The sequence below is a fragment of the Passer domesticus genome, chromosome 2, assembly GCF_036417665.1.
Source record: "Passer domesticus isolate bPasDom1 chromosome 2, bPasDom1.hap1, whole genome shotgun sequence".
NCBI classification, from domain to species: Eukaryota; Metazoa; Chordata; class Aves; order Passeriformes; family Passeridae; genus Passer; species Passer domesticus.
The window spans coordinates 75,546,132-75,565,857 of record NC_087475.1 but is presented as its reverse complement, the minus strand read 5'-3'; the positions used below and the strand labels follow the sequence as shown (position 1 = coordinate 75,565,857).

At 40.9% G+C, this 19,726-nt stretch overlaps 1 protein-coding gene across 7 annotated transcripts in view; it reads left to right on the top strand.

The window, feature by feature from the left end:
* Nucleotides 1-19,726, top strand: part of GRIA4 (glutamate ionotropic receptor AMPA type subunit 4) — a 215,441-nt gene that overhangs the window by 184,446 nt on the left and 11,269 nt on the right. For 5 of the 7 annotated variants that reach the window (XR_010356415.1, XM_064409389.1, XM_064409395.1 and 2 more), the window contains one exon: nucleotides 13,614-13,728. The exons of the other annotated variants lie outside the window; for them this stretch is intronic. Coding sequence is in view for 4 of the 5 variants with exons in the window: in XM_064409389.1 (XP_064265459.1) it covers nucleotides 13,614-13,728 (115 nt within the window). In the remaining variant the exon portion in view is untranslated. The remainder of the gene's footprint in view (nucleotides 1-13,613; nucleotides 13,729-19,726) is intronic. 7 annotated transcript variants of the gene reach the window in all.

Genomic DNA, 19,726 nt, shown 5'->3' with positions numbered 1-19,726 from the left:
CACTCAGGTTGTCTGTCGCCCACTTTTGGCAGGAAAAATTAGGACTATGTTGTGGTTAAGGACTGAATCGAGGAAATACACACAGAAATTTCAGCTTAGTCTATCTCTGGGAAACCAGAAGGATAAATTCTCTATGAATGATTGCCTGAAAAGACACAGATTTCTCAGAAGCAATGAAGTTTGATTGCCTGAAGACGTGTCATACCAGTGAGCTGAGTTAATGACCCTGCCCAGATTTCCTGGGAGTCTTGGAGGAGATCTGTACTTCAGATTCGCCTTTGCAAATTGAGGGTAATGACAATTGCCCATCAGCCTCAGAGGAATAGTGAAGATTAATAGCATGGTATTTATTGTGCTGTGGATATTTGAAGCCCATTCCCACTCCAGATGTTTCTATGATTATTTCAAATCCATGGAGGTGTATACGTCAGGATAAACACGGTGGTAGATTTCTGAGTGTCTTTGGTCAAAGAAACTGATCTGGAAAGAAAACAATGAGGAAATTGTAACTTCAGCTAATGGTCTCTGAAACAGTCTATGTCTATGACCACATGTTTTGTGCTCCATTTAGAAAGCAATGGCAGAAATCTCTATCACCAGTGGACCCTACTCCGTATGGCTTTTTTAATTAAAATTGGCACATGGGCATGTGTTCAGGACAACAGTAATTACAGTATTTGTATCTCCATATCCACCATGGAGATCTATTAGTACTTTTAGTACTGTGTTTTCTCTGTAGCCTGGCTGCTTGTATTTGAAACATTACAAGCAGGTGTTACCATATCAATGTGATTGTGCTTAGTCCAACTGGACTGAGAGCTGCTATATTTGCATTTCAGAGAGTGGCTTGGGTTGGAAAGGACCTTAAAGATCATCTCTTTCCAAGCCCCTGCCATGGGCAGGGACACCTTCTACTAGACCAGGTGGTGTAGTGGGTGAAAATGAGTGGGACATAGTAAAATCCTGCAGAATCATTGTATTGAGCTAACTGTGGCCTTTCCTTCACCACCACCAGTGGCAGAATAGGGACACAGAGCTGTGCAAAAGTGAAGGTGCTCCATGGTTAAGTGGAACCTGTTTCCATGCTGGGGGAAGGTGGAGAGTTTGCTGCTGTGTGCATGAATGTATTGATGGTGACATATATAGCGAGTTGCCAGAGGGATTGGATTGCCCTTGTGATCATTTCACCTGATCTTGGGCTGCTGTTCAGCTGGCTTCAGGGCATTTTAATTATCAGCACACTGGCTATTGGACCAACCATCTCATCTGGTTGCTGGCACTGATTATGTTTGTCTAAGCATATCAGATATTCCTCATTAACTTCTGCAATAATATTCAGACAGAGAGTCCTAGGAACTCTTCCAGCTAATCCCCATTTTGGCTGCTGACCAAATAAGGCTTTATATGGCACAACTGTAATTGCTTCATTTGTATGGTATCGATCTGCCATTAGGCAAAACACAAGCCAGCATTTCACTAGGGCACAAGTTATGCAGTGCTCTTTATTGTTTGCATTGCAGTTGCAGCTCCAGTTCCCACCTGGGAAATAGCTCCCCTCTTTTTGTCTTTCAGTCTCTCCTTCTAATTTAAGTAATGAACTTCAAAGTGCTTGCACCATAATTAGACCAAAGCTTAAGAAAGCATGTCTTAGCTGAAATCTTTCCATATATTGCCTTTATGAAAAAAAAAATCAGTGTGGAGGCACAAAGAAGCATGAATGTAATGTTACAGAAATCCCTCATGCCTCTTCTCAGTCTAAGTTTAGACCTGCCCAAATTGTATCAAATGTACAAATCTCATGAATTAGTGATCTGTTTCTGGCGGCCATAAAAGTCAAGAATCCATCCTGATTTCTGTGCTGCCAATAGCTTTTGGCAGAGTGGCCATGTTTCATTAATAACTTCATGGACATTGATGTCAGTGGATAAATTCCCTCAGAAGCAAACAGCAGTTTTGCCCTACAGCTTTCCCATGTGGAGTAAGCTTTTCTTACTAGGAAAAAGTTATTCAAGGGCTTGCTTGTATTGCAGCACTTTTAGTACTGTACTGAAGGCTGATGGTATTTGGCTTTGCAGCCATATCATGCTTCATTCTCATTAAGGTGAGACTAGGGCTTGGTGGCTGAAAGGTCTAACCAGACAGGCAAAAGGTTAGGAACAGTACCTTAGGAACAGAACAATCATGGGCTTGTTCCTAAAATAAAGATATTGACATAAATAGAACCACAGAATCATCAAATCATAGAATCACAGAATAGTTTGGGTGTGAAGAGACACTTAGGGGTCATCTAGTCCAACCCTTCTGCAATGTGCAGGGACTGAGCAGGTTGCTCAGAGCTCAGTCCAGCCTGATCTGGAATATTTCCAGGAATGAGACACCTCTCTGGACAACCTAGTCCAATATTTTACCATCCTTATTCTAAGAAATCTATTCCTTTTACATAGTCTAAGTCTACCTTCTTTTAGTCTAAATCTGACTTCCTTTAGCTGAAAGCCACTGCTCCTTGTTTTGTTTTAGCAGGCCCATTCAAAAGTCTTGTTCCCATCCTTCCTATTACCCCCCTTAAAGTATTGAAAGGCCTTAATAATGTCTCCCTGGAGCCTAGTTTTCTTCAAGCTGAACAACTCCAACTCTCTCAGCCAGTTCTGATGGGAGGGCTGCTCTGTGTCTCTGATCATTTTCTGGCTCCCCTCAGGACCTATTCTAACAGGTCCCTGTCCTTCCTGTGCTGGGGTCCCCAGAGCTGGATGGAGGTAGTCACAGGAGTGGAGTAGAGGGGCAAAATCACCTCCTTTGACTTGTTGGCCATGCTTCTTTTTATGAATTCAACTGAATGTGTCTACTCTGAATTCCTGAGAGCAGCAGTAGCACTTTTTTTTTCTTTTTTTCTTCCAAATACAGCTCTGGGAATATGGGAGAAGTTGGGTTTTTTCTTTCACTGTAGCTCTTGCCACAGGTACCTATATCTGTCACCCTGAAAGTGGTGGAATGCAACTTCTTTTGCATGACTCTTCTCTGAGGACATCTCAGAAATATTAGCTAGGATAGAGGATTTTTATCACTTCTTCTGGAGAATCATGCACTGATGATAAGGTAGTTTTAAAAGCCATGCAGAGATGCTCAGTTGAGCACTTTTACTTGTAGAAGTCACTCCATCGTGACTCCTGATGTTTTTCTGCCATATCTGAATCTTAAAGACATCTTAAACTAATCAGGTGCTCTTGTGAGAGCCTGATGCTCGCAAGAAGGAAAATACTTCTTGCAAGCATACATACCATAAGGAATAGGAAACAGGCAAAGACCATTTCAGAGGTAGCTCCTCTCAACCATTATTGTATGTTCATAAATGCTAGATTCAGCCTTACAGTAATGAAAAATAGGAGAAGTCTGAGAGTGAAATATTTTCAAATATTTGCAGATTTGAACCAAATCTGCAAAAATGCCAGGTATGTTCAATACTGCACTATAATCTTGGATTTGTTATTATGCCCTGCTACCCACTAAATAGAACATACATTTATATAGCACATTGAGATGTGGGGCTGGTTAGGAACCAGAAAACCTAATATTTACAGTTAGTCCAACAGGATATTTTATCTTCCATGATTTGTAGTGAGATTCAGCAATAAGTTCTGACTCCTTTTGGATATCACAGTAGCATTTCTTCTGGGTAGCTGATTCAACCTAGGGACTGGGTCTTCCTGCAGAGGAAAGCTGTGAAATGCTCAGTAGAAGGTACAATATTTCTGCCACTGCTGGGACATGTTGAATGAAAAATTAGAAGCTGCTGAAACAGCTGCCACCTGCTTTGTTCTGGAAGGTTTTGATGTAGTACAATCTTTCTCTGCATCAGGTAGCCAGAGTCGGTGATCTTAATAGGCTCTCTAGTAATCCATCAGTGATATCAAATGGATTGAGGTGGATGTGAAGAAGGAACAGCTTTCTAAGTTACAAGGAACCACACCATATTTCTATTCAATAAGCACTGAATCGCATGCAAAAGAGATATGTTTTCCTAGCCTAATTCTGGGTGAAAATAGTCCCTCTGTGGCATTCAGAATCATAAATTTTAAAGGCCTTACAAATATGATTAAGATATTATATAAAGGAAAATTTTAATCCTCTGGCCAAGATCAGTAATGGTGAATAATGTTTTCAATCCTGTTAAATCATCCATTTGCTAAACAGTAAGATCAGTTGTGCAGCATTTGGCTTTTTCTTGAGATGGAGACACATAAGGAGTTTCAACCTATGCCTGGGTAACAAAACATGAGGTCATTGAAAGAGGCTTGCACTAATGCAGTCGAAGTGGGAGAGGAGCAGGACAGCATGAGGCATGATAGATCCTCACTGCTGTGACCCTCACCTCAAGCTGCTACTCCCCAACTTTCAGCAGTGCCTATCTAGCACAGATGGAACCTCTGCCTTGCACTGAACCCCATGCTGGCTTTGCCATGGAGCCCCGACCTGTCTGTGCCAATACTGTCATTCTCTTTCAGCTGGGGGACCCTAAACTTAGGAGAGGCAGGTGAAACAGTGTCCAAACATGTAGCTGCAACAAAACTGTGAATTGGTTGGCATAAAGGCATAAAAGGCATAAAAAGCAAAAAGCTTTCTGCCAGCCATGCCAGAGGTGAAAGCATTATGTATTGGTGGGGGAGAGGGATGTACTTACACATGCTCACTTTACACATTTCAATTTTAAAAATATTACTGTAAATTCTTTCAGCAATTTCAATTATATAAAAACCATAAATGGCTCAAGGTTACTAATGTTTATGAGGTGAAAGAGTGTTTTGAGGCTCTTGGCAGTGGGCTAAGCTTATCCTTAGGGTAATTCGTGCAGCATAGAGACAGTGCTACACTGGTGCTCAGACACTTATGAAAAATATCACTCAGGTGAGGGATTTGCTAAAGGTGATGAGACACTGGCACAGGTTACCCAGCATTGTTGTGAATACCCCATCTCTGAAAGTGTTCAAGGCTGGATTGGATGGGGCTTTAAGCAGCCTAGTCTAGTGGAAGGTATCCCTGCCTGTGGCAGGGGAGTTGGAAGTAGATGATCTTTAAGGTCCCTTCCAACCCAAACTACTCTATGATTCTAAGCCTTAAAACATGTATTCTGTCTTGCAGGTTTTGGACTGCAGCAGCGTATTCACATAATCCTCCTTATGCTGGAACCAGCAAGAAAAATTGTGCCTTAAAAAAAAACAAACCAAAATGCACTGCTCAATGACAACAGGATTAGGTAGTCGTTAGCAAAAATTAAAATAGCTCAGAGTTGGGAGAAACTAGCATTTCTGCTGCTGCTAAAGACTGTGTACTGAACCAATATGAACAGTTTCTCTAGGGACAGTTTTATGTGTTTTTTATTTACAACAAAGCTTTGTGTAAAGCAGAGAAACAAGCTGACTTGCAATCCCAGGTCAACTGCTGTTGTTTTTAAACAGGCAAAATATATATTTAATTGCTTGTGCCACGAAGTGTTTGCATACTGTAATTGGAATATCGTGCTGCAAAACAGCTTTCAATCTATATAAATATTTTAAACTACAGTCATCAGACCTCTAGCTGGTGTAAATTGTCAGAACCTCTTTGAATTCAAAGTAGCTGTGGCAAATTTTAGCAGCAGTGGGTCTCCCATTAATTGGAACTCCTGCTGATCCTCAAGGTGTCAGTTTGGCTCATATTTGTTTACAAAGTTCAGCTCGAGGAACTAAACGTGTACTATATTTAGGATATACATAGAAACTGTAAATACTCACTGCCCCAGGAAATTAACTGTCTTATCTGGATGGCTAAATGAAAAGTGCTAAACTTATTATTTTAATTAGCTACAATTAAAAGGTATCTGAGCACTGCTGTAAATTTCCCATCTCTAAATAGATAGGAATAAACATACATTCCTGTAAAAATACTTTATTCTTATTGTTTCACTAATATTTTGATATATTTTTCTGTAGGAGGTGTTTTAAGTGCAGTTGGACAGGGGATTTTACAATAATGTTTTTAAAAGGGTTCAGCTTCTAATGCAGCACAGAACCTGCCCAGAGCTTTTTTGCAGCACTTTGACTTTTTACAGACCAGTCAGTTTTTCAGGGCAGGGGTATGTGAATTTTGCAAAATGGAATTCAGGAAACATTCACTGTTCTGGTGGGTCCTGAGCTGGACCTGAGCATTCTGCTGAGATGCCTGATCATTTCCTATCTTTGATAAGCATAAATATAAAAATGGAGGAGCTTAGCAGAGAAGCCTGAGAGACACACTGGAGAAGAGCTAGTATATTATGAAGACTCACAACAAGAATACTAGCAGTTCTTTATTTAATACAAATGCTGGCCAAGTTATGAAAGCAAGTGCCAAGGACTCTATTTTGTGTGAACTAACACGTGAAAATGTTTTAATGACTCCTGTGTTTCAGTATTTGAATACAGTGTTTTTTTCATACAAGCAACATGACAGCATGCAAACCTTTATAAAACCCAGTAAAAATATTTCCCCTGTAAGATCTTAAATGGATTTAAGAGGATATATTTTTAAAGCAGGCCTTTTGTCTTTAAAATTTACATCATTTTTCTTGTGATAATGTTCATGCATTAGCTCTTCTTTTTAATATTTATGTTATTGATCTTTCAAGCCTACTGAACACACAGTGATGTAAGCTTTGGCTACATCTTCCTCATTAACAGAGTGCTTGTTTCATTCCTAATTTATTAAACATATTCAGCAGTGCCATGCAGCTTTACACTTAATTTCTCTTGATGAATTGTCAAACACCCTTAAACCACACTGCATTTGCGTCGTGTTACAATCTGCCATCAGTGCTTTTCAAAACATGGATAAAATAAACAGCTCAAAAGATGTGCAGGTCTTAATTTTTTGCTTGGTAAGGTTGCATTTTAATTTTTCCTGTTAAAAATTATTTGAATGGATGATATACACAAGCTATGAAAATGCACCCACTTGTGTTTCGCTAAGCACATTTAAGACAGATCTCAGCTGCATGCAGGAAGCGCTCGGCTGGGGGGTGAGGAGAGGCTCCTGGCAGCTGTGGCCTCCTCTTCCCAAGCCACCTGGGCTGGATACAGATTAGATCACAAGAGAATAACTGAATTCACATTACTGAAATAAGGTCACTGACCTTGGCTTCACCACGCACCCTCTCTGCCTTGTCCTGTGGGAGGAAGCCCTCCAGCCTGCTCCAGGAGTGCCCAGGGATGGCTGCACCATTTCTGCACCAGGTAGCTGCAGGAAAAGACATCCACAGTGCAAGGAGGAAAATGAGCTTGGGGTTGCTTGAGACACATCATCACTTTCCAATACTGGCTGTGACACTGCAGTCTCAGGAAAGCTTTTTTCCTTTAGAGGTGCTGCTGCACCACATCTGTGGTTTTACTTCCCATTGTACAATAGTTTGCTGATCCCCCCTTCTTTACAGGCAGCAGTTATATAGGAGTATATGTGCAACAAACTTACAGGACAATGTGGTCATATATTTTATCCTAATAGAAAGGAAGCCTCTGTACCTTGCCAGTTGGTCCATAACTCACGTATGGTCCACCTATGGAGCTTTGTTCATGTCGCATTCAGAATTTCTTGTTGAACTTTGGTGTATGTTCAGAGAACCTGTGGTTAACCAGAGATGCCATCTCTCTGCACCATGTGACTTCTAAGTGACTGAGTGATTTCAGAGACTTTGAAATCCCTTGTGGGAATGATTTGTGAAAAGCCTTTTGGAGAGCTGGGGTCTCTGCTCTGCTTTTGCCTCCTCAGCTGCAGCGGTGACCACAGCATTTCTGGAACAATGGGCTGTACAGTATGGCTGCAATTTAAACAGGGGTCTTTTCATGTATGTAGGGTCTCATTAGTGAGTCACGTCATTTTTGCACATCTTGCTCATTCATTATTGCAAGCGAAAAACATCCCCAGCTCTAGCAGTGAAACAGTGCCGCCGTCTGTGATGATAACTGCAGAACTGTGCTAAGAATCTGCCCAGGATGCAGGGAAGTATTTTTGCTATCTAGCTTGCCAGTTACACAGAATTTATGAGACTAAGTTCAGGAAAGGGATTCAGGAAAATGTCAAAGCTGTTTAAATAGCTAAGACATTTAAGTTTTCCTGGCAAAGCTCTACTGGCTGCCTAAAATATTGTTATTAAATGCCTACAGCAGAGATCCTGCCTTGGTTGTAATGAGTACTTAGGAACCTGTCTGTGCCTTTGTGCCAGTATTCAGTATTTAGTATTCAAAAGCAGATATTCTGAGACCATACTTCATGGAGGCAGTCTCCATGAACCAAGCCATGGCTGAGTCCTTGGAATTGCATTTGGGAATGATGCTGAATGATGCAGATGGGTGGTGCTTTCCATGCATCCTCTGAACCATGGTGTATCCAGATATTTTGGGAACTGAATTACTTAAATGAAAAGCAGCTGTGGTTGAGAGTATACATATTTGTGTACAAGTGTACATACATCTGGATACATATCCAGCCTAATTAGGCTGGAGAGAGCCTTTTCTATGTGTTGTGTGTATTCAAGCTCTGGGCATTAGTTGATCGTACTGAGCAGAATGCATTTCATGTTTTAGTTCCTGTTTTCTAAGGAGTGATGTGTTCCTGTGCTGGAATTGAAGTTGAAAGTGTTGCAATAGGCAAAATTTTGTGTCCCTTTTCATGATGTGCTGCAATGACTGTCTCAGATTTCCAGCAGTGCTTGTGATGTTGGCCGTGGTGATCCCTAGCGTGGAGCTCTATCTCATTCCCTTGTGGTGCAGGAACCTTTGTGTGTCTTTATCAGCTGTGGAAATGCCCCTCCCGTGGTTGAGCATGTACATGAGCTGGGTACCACAGTGTGGTTCACCGTGGTGTTCAGGTAATTTGTTGCGTGCCTCCCTCACTGCTTCTTATGGACTGAGGTCCAACAGATGGGTCAACTGCTAACCACTGATGTGATCCAAACTCACTGGAAGTCAAAGCAAACTTCTCTGCTGGCTTCCCTGGGCTTTGGGCAAACACCCTGCTGCAATTCTTTTGGGTAACAAACGAGGTATCTGTTTGGAATCACTGATGTTATTTTGCAAGGGACTGGGTAGTGCTGTTGTCATCTGTCTGCAGAGTTTTATCTTTGATAACTGTGTAAGGTGTAGCTACAGCACAGATGGGCTCTTCTAAAACAAAAGAAGGGATACTAATTTAATGTTTTGAACTGCTTACTGCTGTTTATTTATAAGGAGATGGACAGTGATTTCAAATGAGTGAAAATTATTTAATTCTCATCACATTTTTCATACTGTAATTCTAAAGACATTTAAAACAGCTGTGACCCATGCATTGAAAGCACTGTCCATGCACCCAAGTACTTGGGAAGTGAGGGCTGCAGTTTTGTCTGAACTGGCTTGACTATTGCATGCAAAGACTCTGTTTTCTTCAGAGTAATGGAAGAGGCAGGACTGTGCAGTGACACCAGGGATTAAGAGTCAAATATTAAAGGCCTTGCCAGCTTTCTACTATTAAGCCCTGACTCTTGCAAAGACATCAGTTCCTTTATTGAGGAATACATTGTCTTTAGTGGGAGTTTGGACTAAGTGTGTGATTGTGGATACAGTCCTGTTTTTTAAGATGAAAGAAAAGTTTCTGCCATGGAGACTCAGGTTTCCAGATGCCTTCCTGTGTGGCAGAATGAAGCACTGTCTAGGATGTGTGTGGGTGATCTAGCCTGGCTCTGAAGTCTGGGTATACAATTTTCAATGCAGTCACCATTGCATGTTTTAGGCTCTCAGTTATAACCTACCTGGGAGGTACAGCAGTGTTGAGCAAAGGTTCTTTGTGTTTTGCTGACCAGAGGGAAATTATTTATTTCCACATGTCGAAGTGGACCTGGATATCAAAGCAACAGAGAAAGCAGTGTGAAACTAACCTGGTTTTACATGGCCTGCTAGACATGATGAGGACAATAATGTGCTACAATTATAAACAATACAGTTTAATTTCAGAGTGATGATTGCAGCTTAAATCCACATTTACTTCTTCATCCTTTTTATTTTCATTTCTCTATTGTGCTGTGAAACTGTCTATGGATATGGCTAATAACCCAGCTAAATAACCCTCTCATGAATGGGTTTCATTTATTTATTTATTACTCTAGGATTACTATCAACCAGCTGCAGCTTCTCTAAATGACTGTGGAAAAATTTTCCTTGATAATCTTCAGTGCTTTGAAAGATAAATTTAAATATTTGGCAAGTGAGAAAGCTCTTTCCCTTCAACACAAAAATTAAACATGAAAACTTATGTTAGTTGTCAAAGACATCACCTAGTTGTTTTTAATTCAACTTGGAGTATCCAGGCAAAAGGTGTAAGTAGACACTAACTTGAAAAAGAAATTGTAAATTATCAAGTAACATCTTCATCCAAAATAAGATAAAGATTGAAAAGAAAAAACCTTTCTAAGAATATTAGCATAAGGACTTTGTCTAATTTGGTAAGCTTTAATGTTCACACTTGAGAGACTACAGCTCAGAGGAAATAGTTTGAAGATGCTTTTTTCAGATAGATTGATAGGGCTTCCCATCTGCTTTAAAATCAGACTGAGATTAAGTGACTTGTTGAATTGAGAGTTAGTGATATTCCTTGAAATGCACTTCATTTTTCGTGGGAGTGATCAATCCTGCCGGCATCTGTAGAACTGTCAAAGCAGCTGCTTGTGTTATTGCTGCCCAATGTGACAATTCAACATAGCAACATTAGACCTTGGTTTGGATCCCTTGAAGCAAGAAGGAGTTTTGACATTGACTTTGTAGACAGCAGGCTCCAATCTAAGCGATTTTCAGAATAAGTAATGTTGTTCAGCATCAAAGAAATGTGTTTCCAGGATCATCTTTCATCTGTGGCCCAGTCTCCATGTCCTTAAAAAGGTGACATTTATATTTAGTGTACTGGAAATCTCTCTGTTAAGTGGCAAGGCTGGTCACACAGTTACCTTTCTGAATGGGGCAAACAGACTGAAATCACAGGCTTTGTAATGAAAAGCTGAGTATGAAAAATCTGTAGTAAATATGACTGATTCAAAAGCAATTGCTTCCAAGAACAAAAGGGACAAATGAACAATTTCATTCCAATTTTGCAATTGCTTCTCTCCCTCTGGAGTGTGAACCATAATTAGAGCACTTACACAAAATCACATTTGTCAGCCTGGCTGCTAAATTCCCCTTAAAGATTTATCCACCAAGAGCAGTCTGTTATCACTCCCACTACAGCCTGCAGTTTTCACTTTCAGGGACAGACAAGCAATTACTTTATCTCTGTTGAAAATCTCATATAACTCTATCTGCAGTGAAGTTAAGGAAAATCAGATCTACACACAGGTAGTTCCCAAACTTCATGACCAGCCAGCAAGGACCTGTCTTTCATCCAGGAGGAGCTTTATGAAAAGCTGTTACCAGAAGACAGGAAAGGTTTGTCCTGAAGCTGACATTTGTCCCACAGATGCACCAGAGTAGTAAAGGACTCTCCATAAGCTGTGAAATACCATTATCTGTACCTGGTTTCCAGGAAGATATCTCTCTGAATAAGAGAAAAATGTCCATTTTAAGACCAGAAAGGACCCCCAGAGAAGAGAGATCAGCCACCTCTAGAGAGGCTGAATCACAAACCCCAGTGTTTTCTAGTGCCATATGATTTGATAGAGCCCTGCTGCCAGAGGATCTCTTCCTGGCCCTTCTCCGAATGCTTTGAAGGTGTTGCATCCTCTCATTGTTGAAGTGAGAATATTATTGACAGGCATAGTTCTTGTCATATCCCACTCAGTCCTGACAGACAGATCTTGAGAGCATTAAACAAATTCAGAGAGAGAAACTCCATCTTTCTCAACCCCACATCATCTCCAAAGAGCAGTAGTTAAGCTACTGACCCCTCTCAAGTACTTTGGAGATGAACTGTGCCACTGCTCCACGTGCCTCTGCAGAGCCACACACGAGGCTGGGCAGACACCCATCAGAGAGAGTGTACATTTCTCATAGGCATGGATGCACTAGGAACCTCTGGACCTAAAAATAAGAAGATACAATTTTACTGATACTGATGTAGTTGTATATCATTAGGATATGTGACAGTTTAGGGTCTTAGTAATACAGACAGAAAGTTGTATACTTAAACAAGTGCAAAATTTCCTTTGGAGATGACAAAGGCTGCATAAATACCTTGGAAGATTAGTTATCAGCTGATTTTAAAATGTTATATAGTGGTTATAGTCACTATCATAAATCCAGATGCCTTACATTCAGGTTTGTGTGGTGGTCTAACTGCTGCCATCCAGTCCTGATGCTCTCTGGACACCTAAAGGGAAATCTCTGAGCACAGAACTGCAACCTAAGACCAGCTGTGTCCTTGTTCATGGCTGAGTTTCAGTACAATTCCAGCAGCCTTGAATTCCTGCAGAAGCAGTGGTTCTGTGCTTTAGCCTTTGTGTTGGCAATGCCCCTCTGCCTGCACAGATCCAAAGTCTCTCTCAGGTATTTCTCTCATCTGAAAAAAGAGCATTTAAACATGATATGGAGGACACCAGGCTCACAGTACCCCTTTCAGTCTGTTGTGCCCATGCCACTGTGTTGCTAGCAAAGCAGGATTTGTCTTTCATCCAGAGGTAGCATAACATGTGTAAATTCTCCAGAGAAAAGTTCTCAGGATGTCCAAAAAACTCTCCTTGTATCTTGGGTCCTCAGGATGCCCAAAAAAGCTTCTTATCTCTCAGCACTTAGCTAATTCTCTGGCTTTCTCTTCCAGCAGTGCTTGAGCTTCACTTTGACCGCACTGTTTTCAGGTTTCCCTAGTGCAGACACCCTTCATCACCACCTTCCTCCTCCATTCCTCAGGTGCTCTTTGGGCTGGGCTGCCCTAGAGTCATGGCACTAAGCCAGGCCCCAGGTCCTGCCTTTCAGCTAAGCCTCTAATGTGCAAAGGGGGCAGGACTCTAGAGCCTGCATCCCATGTGCACACAAGTGCCAGCAGCAAGGCTTCAGACAGACCTCTGGGCACTCTTGTACAGTGCTTTCTATTGACTGGCTCTGTACAGCATCTTAGTCAGTGTGTGAGCTGTTAGTCCTCCTCAGCTCTTCCTCCCACAGCCTGTTTCTAATCCTTAGCTCATGCAGGATCAGTCTGAAGTGCTGCATGTCAGAACTGTAGTGACACAGCGACTGGCAGCGTCTAGCACAGGCAGTCTGGATCTTGCCTCTTTAGTACATGGGGATACATTTTCTCATCTGCTTGAAAAATAGCCTGGGCCCACACTTTAAATATAGATTCAAATAAATCTGTGTAAATCGTTTTTAATTCCAGGCAGAGTTTTATCATCATTTTGCAAAAATAGTTTGGGTTGGTTGATAGAATTTTTGCATTAAAATCCAAGCTGTTCTGAAAATCGTTTCTAGAACTGGAAACACATTTTTCACATTTGGAAGTAACCACAATTATTTGTGCTGCCAAGGGCTTTGAAATATGGAAATGAGAGGTTTATTTAGTGTGTGGATCAAGCTTATAAACAGCTTAAGTCCTCATTCCTTCTAACATCTTAACAGCTGTGCAGTTTCTTACAAAATATGTTTTATCGTTTCAAGAAATGCTGTTAACCTCGCAGTTTTAAAACTGAATGAACAAGGCCTCTTGGACAAATTGAAAAACAAATGGTGGTACGACAAAGGAGAATGTGGCAGCGGGGGAGGTGACTCCAAGGTTAGCCTCAATGTCACCAAAAGCGGGTAAACAGTATGTGAAGTAATTGGTGCATCTGCTGGGGTCTCACCTGCGACGAAACAGCTTCACCAGTAGCACAGCACTGCTGGTCCCTGCAGCTGAAACCGAGGTGTATGCAATTACTGTCAAAGCAAAAATATTTGCATTTGTTTAAGCACCCCAAGGGGAACTCAGAAATGGTCTCTGGGGTGAGATCCATCACCAGTTTTCAGAAACATGCATCTTCTGAAATTTTGGTGAGCCTTTTCCAAGCTTGTTAAATACCCTCAGAAGCCTGCTCACCAGCTATGACTTTTTTCCTGCTATATAGTACTACTAAAAATATTTTTCAGTGACATTAGAAGAAAAGGAGAAAAAATCAGTATGACTATCTCTGAGGGGTAATTTAATGTATGGTCCAGGCTCAGGGATCCATTGTTGACACAAACAATACTGGTACAAATTACAATTTTCACAAGTATCCAAAATAGGAAGACAAATTTCAGATAAAATATCTTCATACTGACATTTTCTGATATCTTTCCAACAAACTGAAATCCACGGTGATTTCCCAGGCATAATTTACCAGAATTTATCAGACAGGAATTTTAGGCTGCATGCTAGGCTGAGGTGTTAACAGCTTCATATTCTTACTGCATTCCCCTATCTTCCATTTGGCCAGTACCACTACTTCCTTGCTGCCTCACAGCTTCATTTGAGAAACTGCCTGGTGTTGAAAAGAAGCAAAAATGTGGAAGACAGTGAAGTGGGGGAAAATTGAGGTATTAAAAATACCCCTTCTGTTCCAGGCAGCATGTAATAATATTTATTTATGTGCTTGTGTGTGAACAATATATTAGAGAATGCTTCACAGGTAGTTGTGCAGGCACAGAGCTAGTCAGATACAGATTAAATTTGACTGATTTGTCACACACAGTTTATGTAGCTTTCTTTACAGTTGCCTACATATATTTTTTCTTTCTATTTTCTCTCCTTCTTTAGTCCTTCTGCTTTTTCGTCCTGTGTCCTGGCCTCAGGGACCATCCCTTGGGCTGTCCTGCACCCACCCAGAACTGGTCTCCTAATCCTCTTCACTTTGCCTGCAATCCTGCTGCTCTACCTATTTTTCCCCACACTGTTCTGCTCGCCAGCAGTCACAGTTTCAAAAATGGTCTCTATTTTCTCTTCCAAAATGTTCAGATATATTAGACCAAATAGCACTTACCTCTACTCAAGCCTGAGATTTTGCATTACTGGGGGAGGGGTTTTATTTATTTATTATTTTTTAATATCACAGGCAGAGAATAAAATCATTAAAATACTTACATTTTCTTAGAATATTCTCCTCATAAGCCTGCAGTGGTTGCAAAGTGAGATAAAAGTTAGCTAGCAAACTAAGGGTGTTTTTTAACTTACTTTCCCTAATCACGAGCCACAGGTACTGTGAGTCATGAAGCAGGGAAAAGGGAGCAGCTCATGGTGGAGGGACACACAGGGCTTCACCAGGGAAATGTCTGGAAGTGCTGGAGGAGCAAGTTTGGTGTGGTGGATAGTGAGAGAAAAAGGAGTTGGAGGGAAAAAGCAGGAAAGGAAGGAAAGGAGTGTGGTTCATGGAGAAACAGAGGAGCTGTGAATGCAAGAGGAAGGAAGGGAGGAACACATTGCCAGTGGAAATAAACAGTAGGTGACAGCGACAGTTCAGGATCCAGTAGACAATGTGGTGGGCAGGACAGTCTTAGCAAAGGATGGAGAACATGCTGGAGCTCAACCCGTGGCTCTGGGACTAGACACAGCCTGCCATGAGCATTTATCTGGCCTTGGGCCTGTTTCTTGCCACAATTTTTCCCAGGCACAGCTGAGTGAGTAGGCAGTACCAGCAGTCCTGGGAAGCTCCAGGTCTATGGTGTGCCTACACTGCCCACCTTTGGTGGAACCAGGCACAAATCGTGCAGGTGAGCAGGCATCCCACGCTTCTCAAAGTCTGCACTGCAGCAGCATCTGGTCTTGGGTTATAAACTACTGCCAGGCTGATTCCCCAAAGGGTAACTTAGCCATTTATCATCTGTAAAATTCATTTCCTTGCTCGGAAACAGTCTTGATCAATTGATGTCAAAACCCTTTCTACTGAATTAATGGAGCTCTATGTATTTTATTTCTTTTCTGCTAGCAAATTATCATTAGTGGAATAACCAGCACACTATGCATTACTTTTGTAAACCTGATGACTACCAACAAGTCCTGAACTAAGTTCTTACCTTCTTAAGAAGGTTAAGAATACTTCTTTTATTGTACAGATTTTAAAAGAAGCTTTTTTAGCAGCTCCAGTTTAAATTGCAGGGCTTTGTCCTCTCATAAATGAGAATAAGAAACTCCTCTTCACTTGAAAGAAATACAGCACCTGAAGCTTAACTGATAACTGTGCTGTTACTATTTGAGATTCATTATTCAGAATATGCGAGTGTAGACCTACAATATCCCTTCATGATAGTACAGAGGAGCACAGAAATGAGGGAGCTTCCAGAGAGTTCAGCTGTTCTCCAAAGGTTTGTATTGCTCTGTAAAATGAGATGTCTCCTACCTTCATTCTCTGCTGTTAAAAGGTCACCTCTAGCCTCCCCATTTATTGTTCCCTTTAAGGCACAATCTTCCAAAATTCAGAAAGACAGTTTAGAAAGCTGCCCTGTGTGAGCCACCTGTGGTTTAGTGGTCTGATTAATTACTTCATGATTGAAGATAAAAGTGAGCTCCTCAAGCCATTTGAGTGTTTTTGAAAGTATTACCTCAGATCCTAACTGTATGCCATCATTTCATGTGGTGCACAGGAAGGTACTGAAACACAGTTTCTGCCACTTTGCTCCATTGTTTTTATAAAGTGTGAGTGGACAGAAGCTGTGCTGATGGAGATTCTTTCCAGTCTCTGCTGGCAGCCTGCAGGAGAACACGGTGGCCCATGTTTTTTTCAGTCAGCTATGAGACTGACCTTACACTTAAAGGCTCAGCCTCGAGTGGGTAATGAAAGTGCTCCTAAAATATACCCATGATTGCATTTTTAAAATCCTTGTCTCCCAGAATTCTATATTTGTTTCAGAATCACTTAGTATTGTGATTTAAATGTTATAATTGCCCATTTGTTGTCCTGAACACAGAACTTCATTAATACCATTTTAAAGCACTCTGATTTTGCTGATGTTGCTGGCTCAAGATCCAGCCTGAGGCTCTTAAAAATGGCCCTTCCAACAGCAAGTGATTGATGACAGGATAGGAGGAAATGAGTAAGAAGCCAAGAGAGGAGGTAGAAGGGCTGAGAACATGATGAAAAGTTAGAAAACCAGTGTCCCTGTGCCCAGGTCAGGCTGTGCCAACACTGACTTCAGCACATGGGTGAAGAACAGGGTCCCCTGTGTTGTCACACAGCAGTTTTCCTCTATGGCTACATGGGGCAAATTCTACTCCATAGATAAAGGGTAATTTTAGTTATTATTTCTCATATATTATCTTTACATGAACTTGAGGCAGTTGGATCCTCTTTATATACAACAACAGAGATTCTCAGCAGCTGTACACTGGGAAAAAACTACACTGATTTTCACAAACTGTGCCAGTTTACTCTAGCTGAAGATTTAGCCCAACATTAGTAATTCAGGAATCACTAAGCAATTTAACAAGACCCAAATCTATAGTCATTTTCCACTGCCGTATTAAACATTCAATACTGAACTTAATGGAGAATTTAATTATAAATGCTGAATTTATCCCCTGTATGTAACTTCAGTACATTTCTCTTGTTCACATACAGCAAACCAAACAATTATTTTTGTTTCTGCCCCCTTTAATATCAGTGGGACTGTTAACCAACTGATTGTGTGAGCAATCCAGTAACAAGTTGTAGTCTCTGAGTTTGTGACCCACATAGTCAAAATAAGTGACTTGCCCCGAGAGCCAAGGTGATCTGGACATGCATCTCCCTTAAGAGCTGTTGAAAATCTCCAACCGAAATGAAACAAAGAAACAAATTAAAAGTCTAAAATACATTAGAATTCACAACACCTGCAACCACTTACTGTGATTGCAAAGAGATGTATATATGCTGTGACTCTGAAAAACATAAGCAAAACATCTGCCTTTTCCATTCTGCAGCCCTTTAGTCTGGGCTTCTTATATTGGACCATGTGCATTTCCCATCACAGCTGACTGATTTAAATTAGGACAGAAATCCTGTTTTGAAGGTGTAAAATATTTTAAAATATTGTAATATGTCATTTTAAGTTTTTTCTCAGAATGCTTCTCCCTCATCCCAGCTGGGACTGTCTGAGGGCAGATGTGAAAGAAATGTCACAGAGCCTTGTGAAGGCAGGCAAGAAGGAGGGGGCCAAGAACAGGCTTTCTTGAGCTTCAACAGGGCTTTCATTCAGAAAGTTTTCCACCAAAATTCTTGGAGAGGAGAAACAAGGGCCTGACATCAGTCACATCACTGCTGCATCCCAGTGAAAAATAGGAACTTCCTCTGCTGACCATTGCCATTGAGATCAGTTAGAAACTGCGGGCAGCGTGGCAATTTAAATGTGGAATTGATTGTTTTTCCCAAAGGAAAACCTGAGAGCTTCCTTGCAGAGACAATGCAGAAAGGATGACATTAACAGAACTACAATTAGAAAAAAAAAAATTCCCAGCCTGTTTCAGGCCTTAAATGCCTAAAGTGTTAGTGCTGGGGAAAAAAAAAATAAAAATAAAAATAAAAATAAAAATAAAAATAAAAATAAAAATAAAAATAAAAATAAAAATAAAAATAAAAAAGAAGAAGAAGCAAAGAACATGGAGGCATCTGTTTTCTAACTTGTTCCCACCTTGCTGGTGGCCTTGATAGTTCATATCTATTCCTAGTTATCAGTTTGATCAGTTTAATCTGCAACAACTCCATAGGCTTCTGATTTTCCAAGGTAGAACAGTACCTGTATGTCCCCTTACCTTTGTCATTACCAGTCCTGTTCCACTGATAGAATTCAGGAGCATGGGAATGTGGCTCAGTGCCAGTGCATGACATGTTACAGATGACGGCTATTCAAATAATATTAATTATTTTGCACTTGTACTAGAAGCCAGCAGAGGATCATGTTGACAGGCAACTTGCCAGCACCCCAAGCCCACTCATTTCACAGCTGCGGGACTCTCATCTTCCACTGTCAACCTGCACAGCCTGCTGCCAGAAGCCTTAAGGCAAAATTTAAGTTTGAATACTGGAAAAGAGCAAAAAATGGGCATTTTTGTTTCTAGAAGCAGAGTATTGCATATGAATTAAATGTGTGGGATTTGAAAAGTGGATGAAGCTTTTCCTTTACTTAGGGTAATCACTTGAGAGTTCCTGGGAAATCCTCTCACCCAACTGTGGCTGTCAAAAATTTCTCCAAGGCACCAAGGCTTCCTCAGCAGTAGATGAAGAGACAGGCATCTCAACATCATCCTTTGTTAATATTGGTATCAAGGCCCACCATTTGGAGGTACCTACCTTTTCCCATTTACTGCAGGGAGGTCTGGACAGACAGACAAAGCTTGGGGCATAATTTAGGGGTGCAAATATTGAGGTGAGGTGAATCCCCTCACTTTAGGTACATATAGAAAGAGTAACCAGAATGTATGAAGAGGCAGGGTCCCTAGAGCTAAGAATAGCATATAAGGCTCAGAAGCTATTATTTGTGTATTAAATAACTATATACAAATCTGCACAAATTTATTAATACATAAGCATTTGGGGATTTCCAGTTAAACCAGTTACAGAGTGCAATAAGCCCCCTTCCTCTTCAATGCAAATTATTTTAGTAGGTTCAGTTACACTATACTAATTAATGTTTGCACTGGTTTTTTATTGATTAAATCTTGAATCCATAAGTTAATGTTTAAGTAATGAATGAATTGCGGCATATTGTGGGAGATAAATTTCCCCATAGAAATCTGCTGGCACACATGGGATCATGTCATTTAACATCACCAGAAGGCTATGTAT